Genomic DNA, 14011 nt, shown 5'->3' with positions numbered 1-14011 from the left:
GCCATACCAATTATTTAGTTTAGCAATAGAAAAATATATCTTAGATTTACATGTCTGGGTTTCCGAGTCCCGCTAATTAGTGTTTTTGAAATTGAATTTCAATTCATTATTTTTTATTGTTGTTTGAATTTTTAATTCTTCTATTCATGCATTGGATGAAGACATAATTAATTTTGATCCACATCTAGGAAAATATTAAAAAAAATTAGTTTAGATATTTATTTACTCTTATATTAACTTTTTGTATTCTTCCATATTTAGCATTGTTAAAAAGGAATATGCAACAAACACATTTTACACCATTCTTTGATAAAAATCAAATATACTCATAAAAAACCGTTATAACGATATAACTATCGATATTATAGTTATTATTCAATAAAATCAGATAAAATTTTAAAAAACCGTTATAACGGTATAAAAAATTAATTTAGATATTTATTTACTTTTATATTAACTTTTTTATTTTTCCATATTTAGCATTGTTAAAAAGGAATATGCAACAAACACATTTTACACCATTCTTTGATAAAAATCAAATATACTTATAAAAAACCGTTATAACGATATAACTATCAATATTATAGTTATTATTCAATAAAATCAAATATAATTTTAAAAAACCGTTATAACAAAATAAAAAATTAATTTAGATATTTATTTACTCTTATATTAACTTTTTTATTTTTCTATATTTAACATTGTTAAAAAGGAATATGCAACAAACACATTTTACGCCATTCTTTAAAAATCAAATATACTTATAGAAAACCGTTATAACGATATGACTAACGATATTATAGTTATTATTTGATAAAATCAAATATAATTTTTAAAAACCGTTATAACAGTGTGATTGATCGCCATGACCATTATTATTCGATTTATGTAAGTTATTAGCGCTGATAAATGTAAATTCGTTATCAAATTTGTGACATCTCATACTTAATTTTTTGTATTAAAAATACTAAATAATATAAATGATAAAATGTAATTAATTTTAGTGTAGCCTAAAATTTACCCTATTAATTAATAAATGCAAATGAAAAACATGATGTACAAATTGCAAAAATGCATGAACCTAGTTGAAACCAACAACCAATAGCATTGCAGCATTGTAGTAGTAGAAAACACAATATAAATACCATTTGATTTTGCAAAACCAAAACCCATCTAAAACCCTTTTCTTATGTTTTTCTTTCTGTTATCTCTTGCTTTCTTGTAGATGTCACCTTCTCAACCGTGGCCAACAACAATGTCTTCTCTTGCTCCCTCCAACGGCAACATCGGCGCTATCATGTCCGCTAACAACAACAAGAACAAACGGTCTCTTCCAAAATGTAATTCTCGCACACATCTCCCTAACCGTCGCAGTGTCTTCAAAGCCATTTCCACCACCCTCGCTGTTTCTACAGCAACTTCCGCTGTGCTTCACTTTAAACCAACTATCGGTGGTGGTGCTGGTGGTGGAATCATCAGTGGTGGTGGAAGTAATGGTGGAGGTGGCGGAGGATGGTGGTTTCATGGTGGAGACGGAAACGGAGGATTCTGGTCTCGGTTTTTCACTCCGCCACGAGCAAACGCGGATGAACCTCTGTCAGATGAGTTTGATTCTCATGGCTTGCCGGTTAATATTGTGATTCCGTTATACAAACTCAACGCGTTGAAGAAGTACAAGGTTTCCGATATTACATTCTTTGATCGGCAGCGAAAAGTAAAACTGAATTCCAACGATGCATTCAGGGAGATGCTTAATATTTCTCCTGGCGGAGTATACACTAAGGCACAGCTTAGTAAGGAATTAGATGGTTTGGTAATGAGTGGAATGTTTGTGAACGTTGATCTTGAAGGAAAAACCAATCCGGATGGAACTGTGGGAATTACGATTCTGTTTAACGAGAGTACTTGGAAACGCGCTGAATCGTTTCGTTGTATAAGTGTCGGTATGTTGCCGACGTCTAAGGGTATTGAATTGGATCCTGATATGACTGAAAAGGAGAAGTTAAGAACCTATTTGAATCAAGAGAGGGAGTACGAGAAGAGAATTAACAAGGCAAGTCCTTGTATGTTGCCTAAGGCAGTGGATATGGAGATTATGGAGATGATGAACGAACAGAAGGCATTGAGTGCTAGGTTGTTGCAGAAGATAAGGGATAAAGTTCAGAGGTGGTACCATGATCAAGGCTATGCTTGTGCTCAGGTGGTTAATTTTGGAAATCTCAATACAAAAGAGGTTGTTTGCGAGGTTGCGGAAGGGGATATCAGTGAATTGACTATTCAGTTCTTGGATAAGCTTGGCAATGTTGTTGAAGGCAACACTCAAATCCCTATTATAACGAGAGAGATTCCGAAAAAGGTACAATAATATAAACTACATAGTTATGTATCATGATATTGTATCTGTTAATCTGCATAATTGATATGTCTAGTGTGATTAACTGCTGCTAATTTCAATGATTTCATTATATGTTTTTGAGTTACTCACTTGTGTTGGATTAACAGCTGCACCCGGGTAATACCTTCAATATTGAAGCAGGGAAGCAAGCTTTGAGAAACATAAATTCGCTTTCTTTGTTTTCGAATATCGAGGTTAATCCGCGGCCTGGTGAGAGTAGAGAGGGAGACATTGTTGTTGAAGTTAAGTTACAAGAGATGGAACAGAAGGCGGCTGAAGTCAGTACTGAATGGAGTATTGTCCCTGGAAAAGATGGATATCCAACTTTGGTATTTTACTGTCAAATTAAATATCAGTTTTCTTTAAAAACCGACGGATTTTGTCTGCTCGATTAATCTGATTGTTTGTTGTTTGATTTCTGTTTAGGCATCACTTCAACCCGGCGGGACTATTACTTTTGACCATCGGAATATTAAAGGACTGAATAGATCTGTTAGTGGCACTATAACCACCAGCAACTTCCTCAACCCTCCGGTACTCTTGAGTTAGTTTGTTGAGTTTGTGCATTTTATTTTGAGAATAGTTTTGTGTTTTGTAGATATTGTGAGATTGGTGTATGAAAATGTCCTTCATGTTTTTTCCTAGGATGATCTTGCATTTAAGCTAGAGTACACACATCCCTATTGGGATGGTCTAGATGATCAACGAAACCGTACTCTCCGAGTAAACTGTTTCAATAGCAGAAAGATTAGTCCGACATTCATTGCGGGGCCTGGGATGGATGAACTGCCATCAGTATGGATTGACCGTGCTGGTGTCAAAGCTAATATTACAGAGGCAAGTTTGTTTGTTCTTTATCATTACATGAACACATAAACCTTGGAATGGCTATTTAGGTTAATGTAGTGTGTTTTTTTATCTTAATTTTTTGTTGTGTGCCACGCAGAGTTTCACGCCGCAGAGTAAATTCACTTATGGACTTGTAATGGAAGAGATAACAACTCGTGATGAGAATTGCAAGATCATTGCAGAAGCTCCAAGAGTATTACCTGATGGTTCATTTTTACTAAATGGACCTCCTACCAGCCTCAGTGGCACTGGCGTTGATCGCATGGCATTTTTACAGGCAAACATCACTCGTGATAACACACGTTTTGTGAATGGAGCTCTAGTTGGAATGAGAAATATGTTTCAGGTGACTATCTCATCCTAAATGGCATTTTAGTGTATCTGATGTTTTGAGGTTAACTGAACGCGTTGTTAAAGGATAAAACCTTGCTTAGAGGACAAGAAATTGATGTTTTGTATTTTAAACTCTTGAAGTATGATATGTCAATGCTTTCTGATTATACATTTTTCACTTGTGAAAATTACAGGTGGATCAAGGCCTAGGCATTGGCACTAAGTCCCCATTCTTCAATCGCTACCTGCTAACTGTGACGCGATTTTTCCAGTTGATGTCTGTGGAGAAAGGAGCTAGTAAATCACCACCACCAGTGCTAGTCCTCCACGGCCGTCATGGTGGTTGTTTTGGCGATCTTCCAAGTTATGATGCTTTTGCTCTCGGTGGCCCTTATTCTGTAAGGGGTTACGGTATGGGCGAGCTTGGTGTTTCCAGAAACATGCTGGAGGTAGGAATCACTAGACTCATCAGAACTTTATTATTTGTATGCTATCCGAACCAATGTTTTAAAAAACGGACATTGGTTCAACCAGATTGCAGTATAACCGGAACCAAACCAGCCCGATACTCAGGAAACAACTGATTTCTTTTTCTTTCCACAGGTTGCAGCTGAGTTACGGGTACCTGTCAAAGGCGTGAATGTGTTTGGCTTCGTTGAGCATGGCAATGATCTATGGAGTTCAAAGGATGTCATGGGAAATCCTTCAGAAGTCTATAGGCGAACGGGTCAGGGTTCATCTTATGGTGTTGGTGCCATGATTGGTAATGCCAGAGCAGAGTATGCCATTGATTATAACTCAGGAACTGGCGCATTTTTCTTCCGTTTCGGAGATAGGTTTTAAGTTGCAAATAAGTCACAATTTTTGGTGATTGTGCTAGACTTGATTTTTTTAGTACTTGGAGAATTGGTACAAAAGTTCTGGAATAATATTTATGTAGCAGCATCTTGATGTTTGCTATTAGATAATTTTATTTTTTGTGGCCAGTGATCCCTACCACACAGTCTGCAATAACAGATGAAACCTTGTTATATGAATTTTTTTCTTTGATGAAGGGATTCAAATATTGATGATTTACATAACAAGTTTAACTACATTTCTACATTTTTGTTGGTTTCATCTCCCCAAAAGTGCATTCATATCCACTACAAGAATCTTCTAGTATGTGAAGATCAACCGCCACTATCATGCATCATAAGACTTGCATTTTTCTGTGTCTGTTGGGGGATTAGAGAGCTTTGTCTAGTCACCCTCTTGCATTTTTCTTGCATATCATTATAAAGCTGCAATGCTGCATGCATTACGTTTATCATTATCCACTATAATTCATCCATTGCATCTCACTGCATTTTGCTCTCATGGAGGGTAAAATGCCTTTTTATCATGATCGTAAAAATGTGGCTGTTACAAACTCTAATTCGTGGAATGGTAGCAATTTTGATATTCCTTCTCATGAGTAATTTAATGGAGCAGATGTTGTTATTATTGGAGGAAGCTTGTCCGGATTCTGAATTTTGCTATTTAAATGAAATTTTGGCCACTTTTTAGAGGGTTTTGAGTTTGGAGTCATTAGAGAGCAATTTTTCTATATATTTTGATGATGAATGTTTCTCCACTCATGGTATTTGTTAATTTATCAATGAGTATTTAAGTTTTCTCTAGATTAGAGCTTTTTGAGATGAACCTTGTTTTTACTATGTTGGATCACATGTCTATTTGAGATTTGTTAAATATTTTCAATATTATTATATTATTTAAATTATTCTTGTGTTTAATGTTTTTAGTCGCTTACATGCGTATGAATTGATCTCGATAATTAGGAATTTTTTATCGTTATTTTAATTATTTGAACTAGAAAATTTATTCAACTTTTTAATGAACTAAGAATAGGAATTTAAAAGTTATTGCTTGTGAATTAACACAATGACAACGCCTAATTTGTCTTTGAATTGACCTAAGAAATTAGGGAATTGTCGTATTAATTAGTGAGCTACACACCAAAAAATTGGATGTATGGTTATGTTAATATGTAGTGAGAATGGGATGTAGTGGTTATGTTAATATGTAGTGAGATAATAATAGGATTGAAACTCAAAAGATACATAGTTCATCAACTGGTAAAAATAAAGGGATTCGATAAATAGCTCTAATCACCTTCGCAATCTTAAATTATTTCCTTTTCAATCCTTGTTTAGAATCGCTTTTCAACGAACCCCACTCTGTTTAATTACTAAATTTCGCAATTAATTTTTTTTAAATCCAGTCCTCGTGGAAAAGAATCTTTTATTATTGCTTTGACATTATCGGTACACTTTCCGAAAGGTTATTAGGGTTTAAATTCAAATTTTCATGCATTGGGTCGGATTGCCACACCCCTTTTCCATTGGTTAGGTCTTATGTGATGCCACCCATAACATTTATATTGGCGCCCCCTTTGATAACAAATCTTGAAAATTTCTTTACCCACCTCCCTATGGGGGTCACCCCCAGCGAAAACCCAAAACTGCCCCTGCTTCGGAGATGCATCTCCGAAGTTTTTTTTTTTTTGATTTTTTTTTAATTCGGAAATGAATCTCCGAAAACATCAAATTTTTGATGTTTTCGGAGATGCATTTCCGAACTCAAAAAAAATTCAAAATCCGTGCATATTTTCGGAAGTTCATTTCCGAAACTATTGCTGCATATACAAATTTCCCTCCTTCACTATTTTATCATTTTTCTCCAAAACTTCTCAAAACCCTCTCTAAAACCCAATCAATTTCCATCAATTTTTCGCCCTAAAATCAAGTTTCAAACCGTTGATCACGTTAAAGGGAGCATAGAAAGCTACAATTTTAGGTAAACATCTCTCATCTCATCCCTTATTTCACTACATTGATTCAACAAATTTATGCTGGAAACTGATATGGTTCGGAAGTTCATTTCCGAAATATATCACCTAATAAATTTCGGAAATGAACTTCCAAAATATGCCCTAGCAGTTAAAAAAAAAACAGTTTTGGCCAATTTTGCTAATTTTTTGCATTTGTTAGGTATGGTGCATCCGGACAACATTGTGCAAGACGATGGAGTATTAAATCCGGAAATTGTCAACGTTAATAACGATCCGGTTATTGACGTTACTCCTATGATCAATGCGGTTGATGTTCGGCAAGAATTTACAAATGATCGGAGCTTCGGTAGTCGCGAACAATTGATTGAGTGGGTTCGGAACGAAGCTAGTAAACTTGGATTTGGAATTGTTATTTTAAGGTCGGACAACGGAAACAGTAGGCGAAAAGATTTCGTTGTTTTGAATTGCGAACGGGGTGGTAGTTATGTACAATCAAACCGTGTGCTAAAACACGAGGACACGGGATCGAGAAAGTGCGGTTGTCCGTTTAAGTTGCGTGCCACTCGGAGGGTTGATGATATGTGGCGGTTAACCGTAATTTGTGGAATTCATAATCATGCCTTGGATGTCAAGTTACACGGACATCCAATGGCGTGTCGTTTGTCCCGCGAAGAGAGGAAAGTGATATCGGACCTAACAATAGTCAAAGTGGCGCCTCGCAACATACTTGCCGATTTGAAGCGTAAGAAACCGGATAGCGTTTCAAATATCAAGCAAGTTTACAATGAACGACACAATCTCAAGGTTTTAAATATGGGCCCTCGGTCGGAAATGCAACAACTTTTGAAACTTCTAGGCGATAACAATTATGTTTCAAGCTTCCGAACCTCCGAGGACAAAGTTACCGTGCGTGATATTTTTTGGACTCATCCCGAAAGTATCAAATTGTTCAACACATTTCCAACCGTTCTAGTCATGGATTCGACGTACAAGACAAACAAGTATAGGCTTCCTCTTCTAGAGATCGTCGGTGTGACCTCGACGGACAAGACTTATTCGGTGGGGTTTGCTTTTTTGGAGTGTGAAAAAGAAGAAAACTTTACGTGGGCCTTGGGAATTTGCAAGTCTTTGTTAGTTGATCAAGAGGTTATGCCAAACGTCATTGTCACCGATCGAGACAATGCTTTGATGAATACGGTCGATACCGTCTTCCTGACATCTACCTTTTTACTTTGCTGGTATCACATAACTTGCAACGTGAGAAGCAAGTTGAAACCCGCGGTTGGGACAAAAGATAGGCCGGATGAAAATGGTAAAGTTGTCAAAGCCGGTGTTGTGGTTGATAGGATAATGGCGGCATGGAGGGAAATTTTGGATGCATACTCCGAATAGGTGTATACCGAGAAATTAGTACACTTTAGGTCTTTGTGTGGTTCCATTAAGACTTTTTGTCATTACGTCGAATCCACCATTCTTGACAAGGTTAGAGAAAAAGTCGTGTGCGCTTGGACAAATCGGGTTAGACATCTTGGTTGCACCACGACTAACCGTGTTGAATCCGCACATGCGGTCTTCAAGAGGTGGTTGGGTGATAGCAAGGGAGATTTGTGTCGGGGATGGGACACCGTGAACCAAATGCTTGAAAATCAACACAATGAAATTCAAACATCGTTCGGTCGGAGCAAGACGGTTATGGAACACCGGTATAAGGGCCAAATTCTATTCTCCCAATTGATTTACAACATATCTCGAACGGGTTTGAATTTTTTGTTTCATGAAGCTAATCGGTCGGAGACCACGGGGACGGATAGTTCATTATGTGGGTGCACCATTAGAACTACATACGGCCTTCCGTGTGCTTGTATACTTGCAAAAAAGAAAAAGTTAAGTTCACCCATACGCATGGATGAGGTAGCCGACCATTGGAAGAAACTTCGTTTTGATGATTTTGACCCGGCGAAAGAAAATGACTCCAAAATCACCATCTCCGACGAGTTGGAATTGATAATAGAGAAGTTTTCTAAAGCGGACGACACAACAAAAACACACATAAAAGAACAATTGCGAAAGATCGCGTTTCCGGAGACCACCGATTTGAAACCGCCATCTCAATCGGTTAAAACGAAAGGTGCACCGAAAAAGTCCAAAATTACACAAGATGACATGTCAACAAAACGATCTCCTTCCTACTTTGAACATGTTGATGCATCGTTTTCGGAAATTCATGAGACACCGAAGTCCACGTGTAGTGGTAACAAAGGAGCCCGTATTTCGAAGCCACCTCGCACACCGCCGATCAAAAAATCACCGATTGTCTACATTGATGAGATGCCACTTTTTATGCACAAATATATCGATAACATCGTTGATGTTGGAGGCGACGACAATTGTGGATATCGGACCGTTGCGGGTTTGCTCGGTAAAGGGGAAAATAATCACACTTTAGTCCGACGGGAGCTCATTGCGGAGTTGACTTCGTATCGGGACATCTACGGCCGACTATATGAAAATCAAGAAAAGTTTGCAAAAATTCATGACGCACTTGTTCCATCACTTACCGGTATCGCTCCGGTTTCAAAGTGGATGTCATTCCCCGATATGGGTCATCTAATAGCAAGTGCGTATGATATGGTGTGCGTCGATTTGACGAGGTTTGGACTAAGTGAGACTTTCTTTCCACTTCATAGTCGACCGCTGTTGGACGCGTCGGGCCGCATCATATGCATCGGGTATCTACGATCGCGGCACTTCGTTCAAGTGTTTTTGAAACCGGGTTGTCCTATACTGGCTACTTCTTGTCAATGGACGACACATCGTTCAAATGAGGCGGAGACTTGGCCGGATCCGTTCGTTTCGAGAATGGCGTAGTTTGAAGAAATGATGAGCAAAGAGCGCGAGCAAAATAGAGAGCGGTCGAAGAACGTGCCTATTTTGGACTTAGGATCCACCGATTGGTTCGGTGAATTTTAGTTCGTTCCGGATCGTTTTTTGTTTGTAACGATCATTTTTTGTATGCATTGTTGTTTATCATGCAAAATGGGACCGATTCAATACATATATAATATAACTATGTTTTATGTTGTCATTGCCTATTTTATGCCTATTTTGTATGCTTTTGGTATTGTTTACACAAAACAGAATGCAATGCAACAAAATGTAAAATTTAAGTCTGTTTCTGCATAATTCGGAAATGAACTTCCGAAATATACATGTCTGGAGCCTATTTTCGGAAGTTCATTTCCGAAATGTCCCCTGCGGCAGGATAAGGTTTGTTGGGCCATCAATGCTCCAATAAGTCTATAAATATCACACACTCTTCTTCATCCTCCTCACACCACAAAACACAAATGACACAAACCTACCCCCACCTAACATTCGTCTACTTTGAAACTGGCTACCCGATGCCGTTCCAATTTCGCTTCTCGCGCGACACGCCGTTTGCGGAATTGATACCGTCACTCAACACGCTTTTGCGCTATCCCGAGAATCGAAAGGTTGTCAAGCTCGAGTACCGCTCGCCATCGCTTAACGACGAGGGAGGCATTAAGTTCACACCTTTTGAGATCAAGAACGACGAAGATTTAGCGATTTTGTGGACAACGTTCGACCGATTTTCTTCGAAAGGCCCGATCGAGTTGGACGTCAAACTTCAAAGATCGGCGGACGACGTTATCAAAATGTTGACTCATCCCCACCTACCCGTGTTCAACAATATGTAACTTTAATTTTCAGTAATATTATCGTTGTAATCTTCACCCGATTAAATAAAGCGAATCGTTGTTGTTTTTCATTTTTCTGCTGTCCAGACATAAATTCGGAGGTTCATTTCCGAATTCCATCTGGGGGGTGAGTTCGGAGATGAACTTCCGAAACACCACATTTTCTGAAAATGTAACTTTATTTCGGAGATGCATCTCCGAAATCAATATTTTATATTAAAAAAAAAACACGTTTTCGGAAGTTCATTTCCGAAAACACCTTTTTTTTCAAAAAAAAGTACCGTTTCGGAAATGAACTTCCGAAACAAGGGGTAATGTTATAAATTCACCAGGGGTGGGCAAGAAGGTTAGGAGGTGGGTGAAGAAATTCTCCAAATCTTTCTCCCCTTGTTTAGGCTCCTCCCATGGTTCTCCGGTCTGCTTGGTTAGAATCTCCGACTATTTAGACGGAGTAGTAAAGGATGACGGTCACCATGCTCATCTTTTCTCAGTTCTTGGTAGAAGTTTGGAACCTTTACCTCAACTTTTGAGGTTTATATCTATTTAGGCTCTGGAGATCGTAACAAGGCTCTGGATATCATTTGATAGTATTCAACTTGGTAAAACAGGATATGAAAGTAAAGTAAAATACTAATATGGTAGAGAACATTGTAATATTGAGAATTACATTATTTAGTACAAGAAAAATGCATAACACAATGGAGATTGATAGTCTATACAATTCAAGTAGCCTAAGGATCTCCCAAAGTAACTAGCTAATTTCACCATACTTCCACTACCGTCATTTCCCCCTCAATTACGGCTAGATCTAACATTTTTTCTTCTCCTACACACCTTTCCCACTAACCCAACTCATCGACTAACATTTTACATAACAAAAGATCATTTTGAAATATTGATATGTGAAGACTATTTTCTTTTTGTTTACATGAGAAAACAAAGAAAAAAAATGTAAGAAAGAAAACTACTGACCACAAGAGTAACTAACACTCTTATTATCTGTGCAAGAAACAGATAGAGCCTAGCCGGATGATCCACAATAGACCATGCTCTAAGCTTGGCTAAGAAGTCAGCACGCATGATTAAGAGTGTGACAGAGTTGGAAAGTCCGACCATTAGCCATATACTGTCTGAAAATAGCTATTTCATCCACATAACTGAAGACACTCGCACGCGGTATCAGATGAATAGTATGTGTGATATAGAAGACTATTGATGCATTCCTACAATTTCAATGACTAAGTTACATATTTACTCCTCAATTTTGCTAGCAGGAGCCACCAAGAGATAATAAATGAATGAGAGGCAATAAATTGGCATCTGAGCTTCAACCAACTATCATTTTTTTCTTCTATAAACCTAACTCCTTTTTTAACTGAGCAAGAGCAGCTTCTACTTCATCAAGGTTATCCTCAACGCTTTTGTTTTCCTTGCGAGCTTCCCCTTGAGTCCTGTTGTTTGGTGTCTCTGTGCCATATAAATTAGATGGATTTCCTTCTTGAGGATTGTCATTTGGATCAACTATATTGAGTTCTTTCTCAAGGAACTCCACAAACTCTTCTCCTATTTCCTGTAAGTTAAAATTTAAGAAATCATGATTCCTTGTTGAATACTAAGGCTTTTCTTGGAAATCTATGGTGATAATAAAGGATTATACATTGTCAACAAACCACAAACAATTAGAAACAAATACAAATGTTAACAGGAAATCTCACCGACAATTCCTCCCATAGACTCTTTGGTTTTCCTTGTGAAGCCGCACTGGCTTCCCAGTTCTTGAATTCTTCTTGAAGATCCTTAAAGAAGTCTCCTGTAATAACGAAATCATCAGAACTCAAACTACACATGAAATGAAATATAAAACTAAGTTGTAACATTAGAGACATCCCTTTCCCCGGATAAAATTTGTAATGAAATGCAGGCTAATCGTATTGCTGGTTTGGTCACATGATGTTTATCAGAGAGTATATATAACTACCTATTGTTATTTCAACATCTCTCAAAAAATTACCTGCAGCAGTAAGATATTAACATAAGATTTTTTTTCTTCTAAAAATGTTGCTAAATTGATGAAAGTCAAAAATGTATTTTTTAACAGATGCTAATGCAATAACAAAATTGAAGAATTGAAAATGTATTCTTCAACAGATGCTAATGCAATAACGAAATTGAAAAAGTATTCAAATTGAAGTTTGTAGATAGATCTCCAAACAAGACTGCAAATTATTATAAACCTTTACCTAATCCATAAAACTCTTCTTCAGCTTGTGGATTCCGACTTTGACTTCTTTGAGAAGAATTAGAACCACGATTTCCCGAATCATACTTTCTGCGTGGAGAATTTAGCAATGTATTGTATGCATGTTTTATCCTCAAAAATTTCTCCTGTGCATTCTTCTGCGAGAGTACACTTTAAAATGCAAAAATAAGTACCAAGAATTTGTATCTTCTGATAGTTGACTATTGATACAATAATTGAAAATATAGTTAAAATAAAGAAATCGTTAAATACAACCTTTTGTGCAAACCAGCAAAATTTCATGAGGATAATATTAACAACGAAAATCAATAGAGTTTAGAACCATGAAATATTTAATTTTCAAACAATTAGCTACTGCACTGCTAACCTATGAAGCACGGACACCTCTAGGGGAAGGCGTGTCGTGCTGTCAGATACTTCTATGACACCCGTACGACACATGTCAGATTTGTCAAACAAGTGTCCCCCAAAAATGGCTTTTTTTTCTTTGATTCGACACTTTTTAAATCGGTGTCCGACACTAATATGACATTCATACAACACATGTCGGACAATTCAGACATATGTTTCACAAAAAATGTTTTTATCTTTGCTTCAACACCCCTTATACACTTCTTCAACAAATCTCACACACATCTAAATGGTTAAACAGACATTGAAACAATGTTATCAATCAAGAATTAAAGACATTAATTTTGATTAGAATATTTTGAATTTTCTAAATAATAGATGGATAAAAATAATTGAAATACTATTATATATATAGCTGTGTCTGAGTGTCTGTGTTGGAGTCCATGCTTCATAGTTGCTAACGCCATTTAAAACTACTAATAATATGTTAGACTTCTTATAATGGCAGTTTTGGAGAAACAATAGTTCACATATGGGACAATAATAAAGAATTGGATTTGCATTTAACTTTCGACAAATTATCAAATTATCTTTAACAGAATAAATGTCCAGCAACAATCATGAATAGATAAAATTCAACACAGTACAGAACAAATAGAGATTGAAATAATAGAAATTACCTCTTTGTTAACATCAGGATGATACTTGAGAGCGAGTTTCCGATACGCTTTCTTGATTTCAGCCACAGACGCGGAAGGAGACAATCCCAGAACCTCATATGGAGACTCGCTGCGCCTTGCTTTTACAATTACAGTTATTCTATTGCTACCTCTTCCCTTACTCCCATGCTGATTTCTATTTGTGAAGATTCTAGGGTTGATTCTGCATCTAGGTATGGAAATTGAACAAGTGGTTTGGGTTTGGTAATGGAGGCATGAAGATGGTTGAAGAAATCGGTAAATTGGAGAAAGAGAAAGCAACATTTTAGGGAGAGTTAAGGGATGCATGTTAATGGAGAAAGCTTTGTTGTTCTATCATCTTTTTCTGGTTCTTCTGGTTCGGTTGAAATTTGGAGTTTCTCTCGGCCGTAATTAACGATATAAATTTGTGGGGACTAATAATTTCTTCTCATGTAATTCGTCTGCGTTTCTTTGCATTTCTAGTTTTCTACCTTCAGTCGATTTTTTTGGTCCCAATTTTGGGGATTTAGATTTTTCTTACTTAAACAAAATAATTATTTTTAAAATTAAGAAATAGTATTTTTTTAAGTT

At 36.9% G+C, this 14011-nt stretch overlaps 2 protein-coding genes across 3 annotated transcripts; one reads left to right on the top strand and one right to left on the bottom strand.

The window, feature by feature from the left end:
- Positions 1-1255: 1255 nt before the first annotated feature.
- LOC131621782 (protein TOC75, chloroplastic-like) lies at positions 1256-4420 on the top strand. The gene is made up of 7 exons (XM_058892824.1): positions 1256-2356; positions 2503-2724; positions 2822-2929; positions 3041-3232; positions 3342-3590; positions 3772-4026; positions 4181-4420. The coding sequence occupies exons 1-7, from the start codon at positions 1256-1258 to the stop codon at positions 4418-4420; spliced, it is 2367 nt and encodes a 788-aa protein (XP_058748807.1).
- Positions 4421-11326: 6906 nt separating this feature from the next.
- LOC131621733 (chaperone protein dnaJ 20, chloroplastic-like) lies at positions 11327-13931 on the bottom strand. 2 transcript variants are annotated; one of them, XM_058892777.1, is made up of 5 exons: positions 13421-13931; positions 12370-12526; positions 12108-12140; positions 11845-11939; positions 11327-11699 (listed from the first exon to the last, which is right to left on the bottom strand). In XM_058892777.1, exons 1-5 carry the CDS (start codon positions 13745-13747, stop codon positions 11481-11483), a joined length of 831 nt encoding a protein of 276 aa, XP_058748760.1. In that variant the 5' UTR covers positions 13748-13931; the 3' UTR covers positions 11327-11480. The 2 variants fall into 2 exon arrangements, with proteins under 2 accessions (XP_058748760.1, XP_058748761.1); XM_058892778.1 differs by lacking the exon at positions 12108-12140 and having other exon boundaries at positions 13421-13929.
- Between the last annotated feature and the right edge of the window lie 80 nt (positions 13932-14011).

Source organism: Vicia villosa, unplaced genomic scaffold (assembly GCF_029867415.1).
Source record: "Vicia villosa cultivar HV-30 ecotype Madison, WI unplaced genomic scaffold, Vvil1.0 ctg.000011F_1_1, whole genome shotgun sequence".
NCBI lineage: Eukaryota > Viridiplantae > Streptophyta > Magnoliopsida > Fabales > Fabaceae > Vicia > Vicia villosa.
The sequence above is the reverse complement of the archived record's forward strand: the minus strand, read 5'-3'. Positions and strand labels throughout refer to the sequence as shown.

What these genes read in the sequence shown, in the direction of transcription:
- LOC131621782 (XM_058892824.1), top strand. Translation starts at nt 1,256, where the DNA reads ATGTCTTCTCTTGCTCCCTCCAACGGCAACATCGGCGCTATCATGTCC. An exon ending in GCAACTTCCTCAACCCTCCG is followed by an intron (nt 2,930 to 3,040) that starts GTACTCTTGAGT and finishes GTTTTTTCCTAG; the next exon opens with GATGATCTTGCATTTAAGCT. An exon ending in TCAAAGCTAATATTACAGAG is followed by an intron (nt 3,233 to 3,341) that starts GCAAGTTTGTTT and finishes TGTGCCACGCAG; the next exon opens with AGTTTCACGCCGCAGAGTAA.
- LOC131621733 (XM_058892777.1), bottom strand. Translation starts at nt 13,747, where the DNA reads ATGCATCCCTTAACTCTCCCTAAAATGTTGCTTTCTCTTTCTCCAATT. An exon ending in AGAAGAGTTTTATGGATTAG is followed by an intron (nt 12,141 to 12,369) that starts GTAAAGGTTTAT and finishes TTACTGCTGCAG; the next exon opens with GTAATTTTTTGAGAGATGTT. An exon ending in AGATGTTGAAATAACAATAG is followed by an intron (nt 11,940 to 12,107) that starts GTAGTTATATAT and finishes TCGTTATTACAG; the next exon opens with GAGACTTCTTTAAGGATCTT.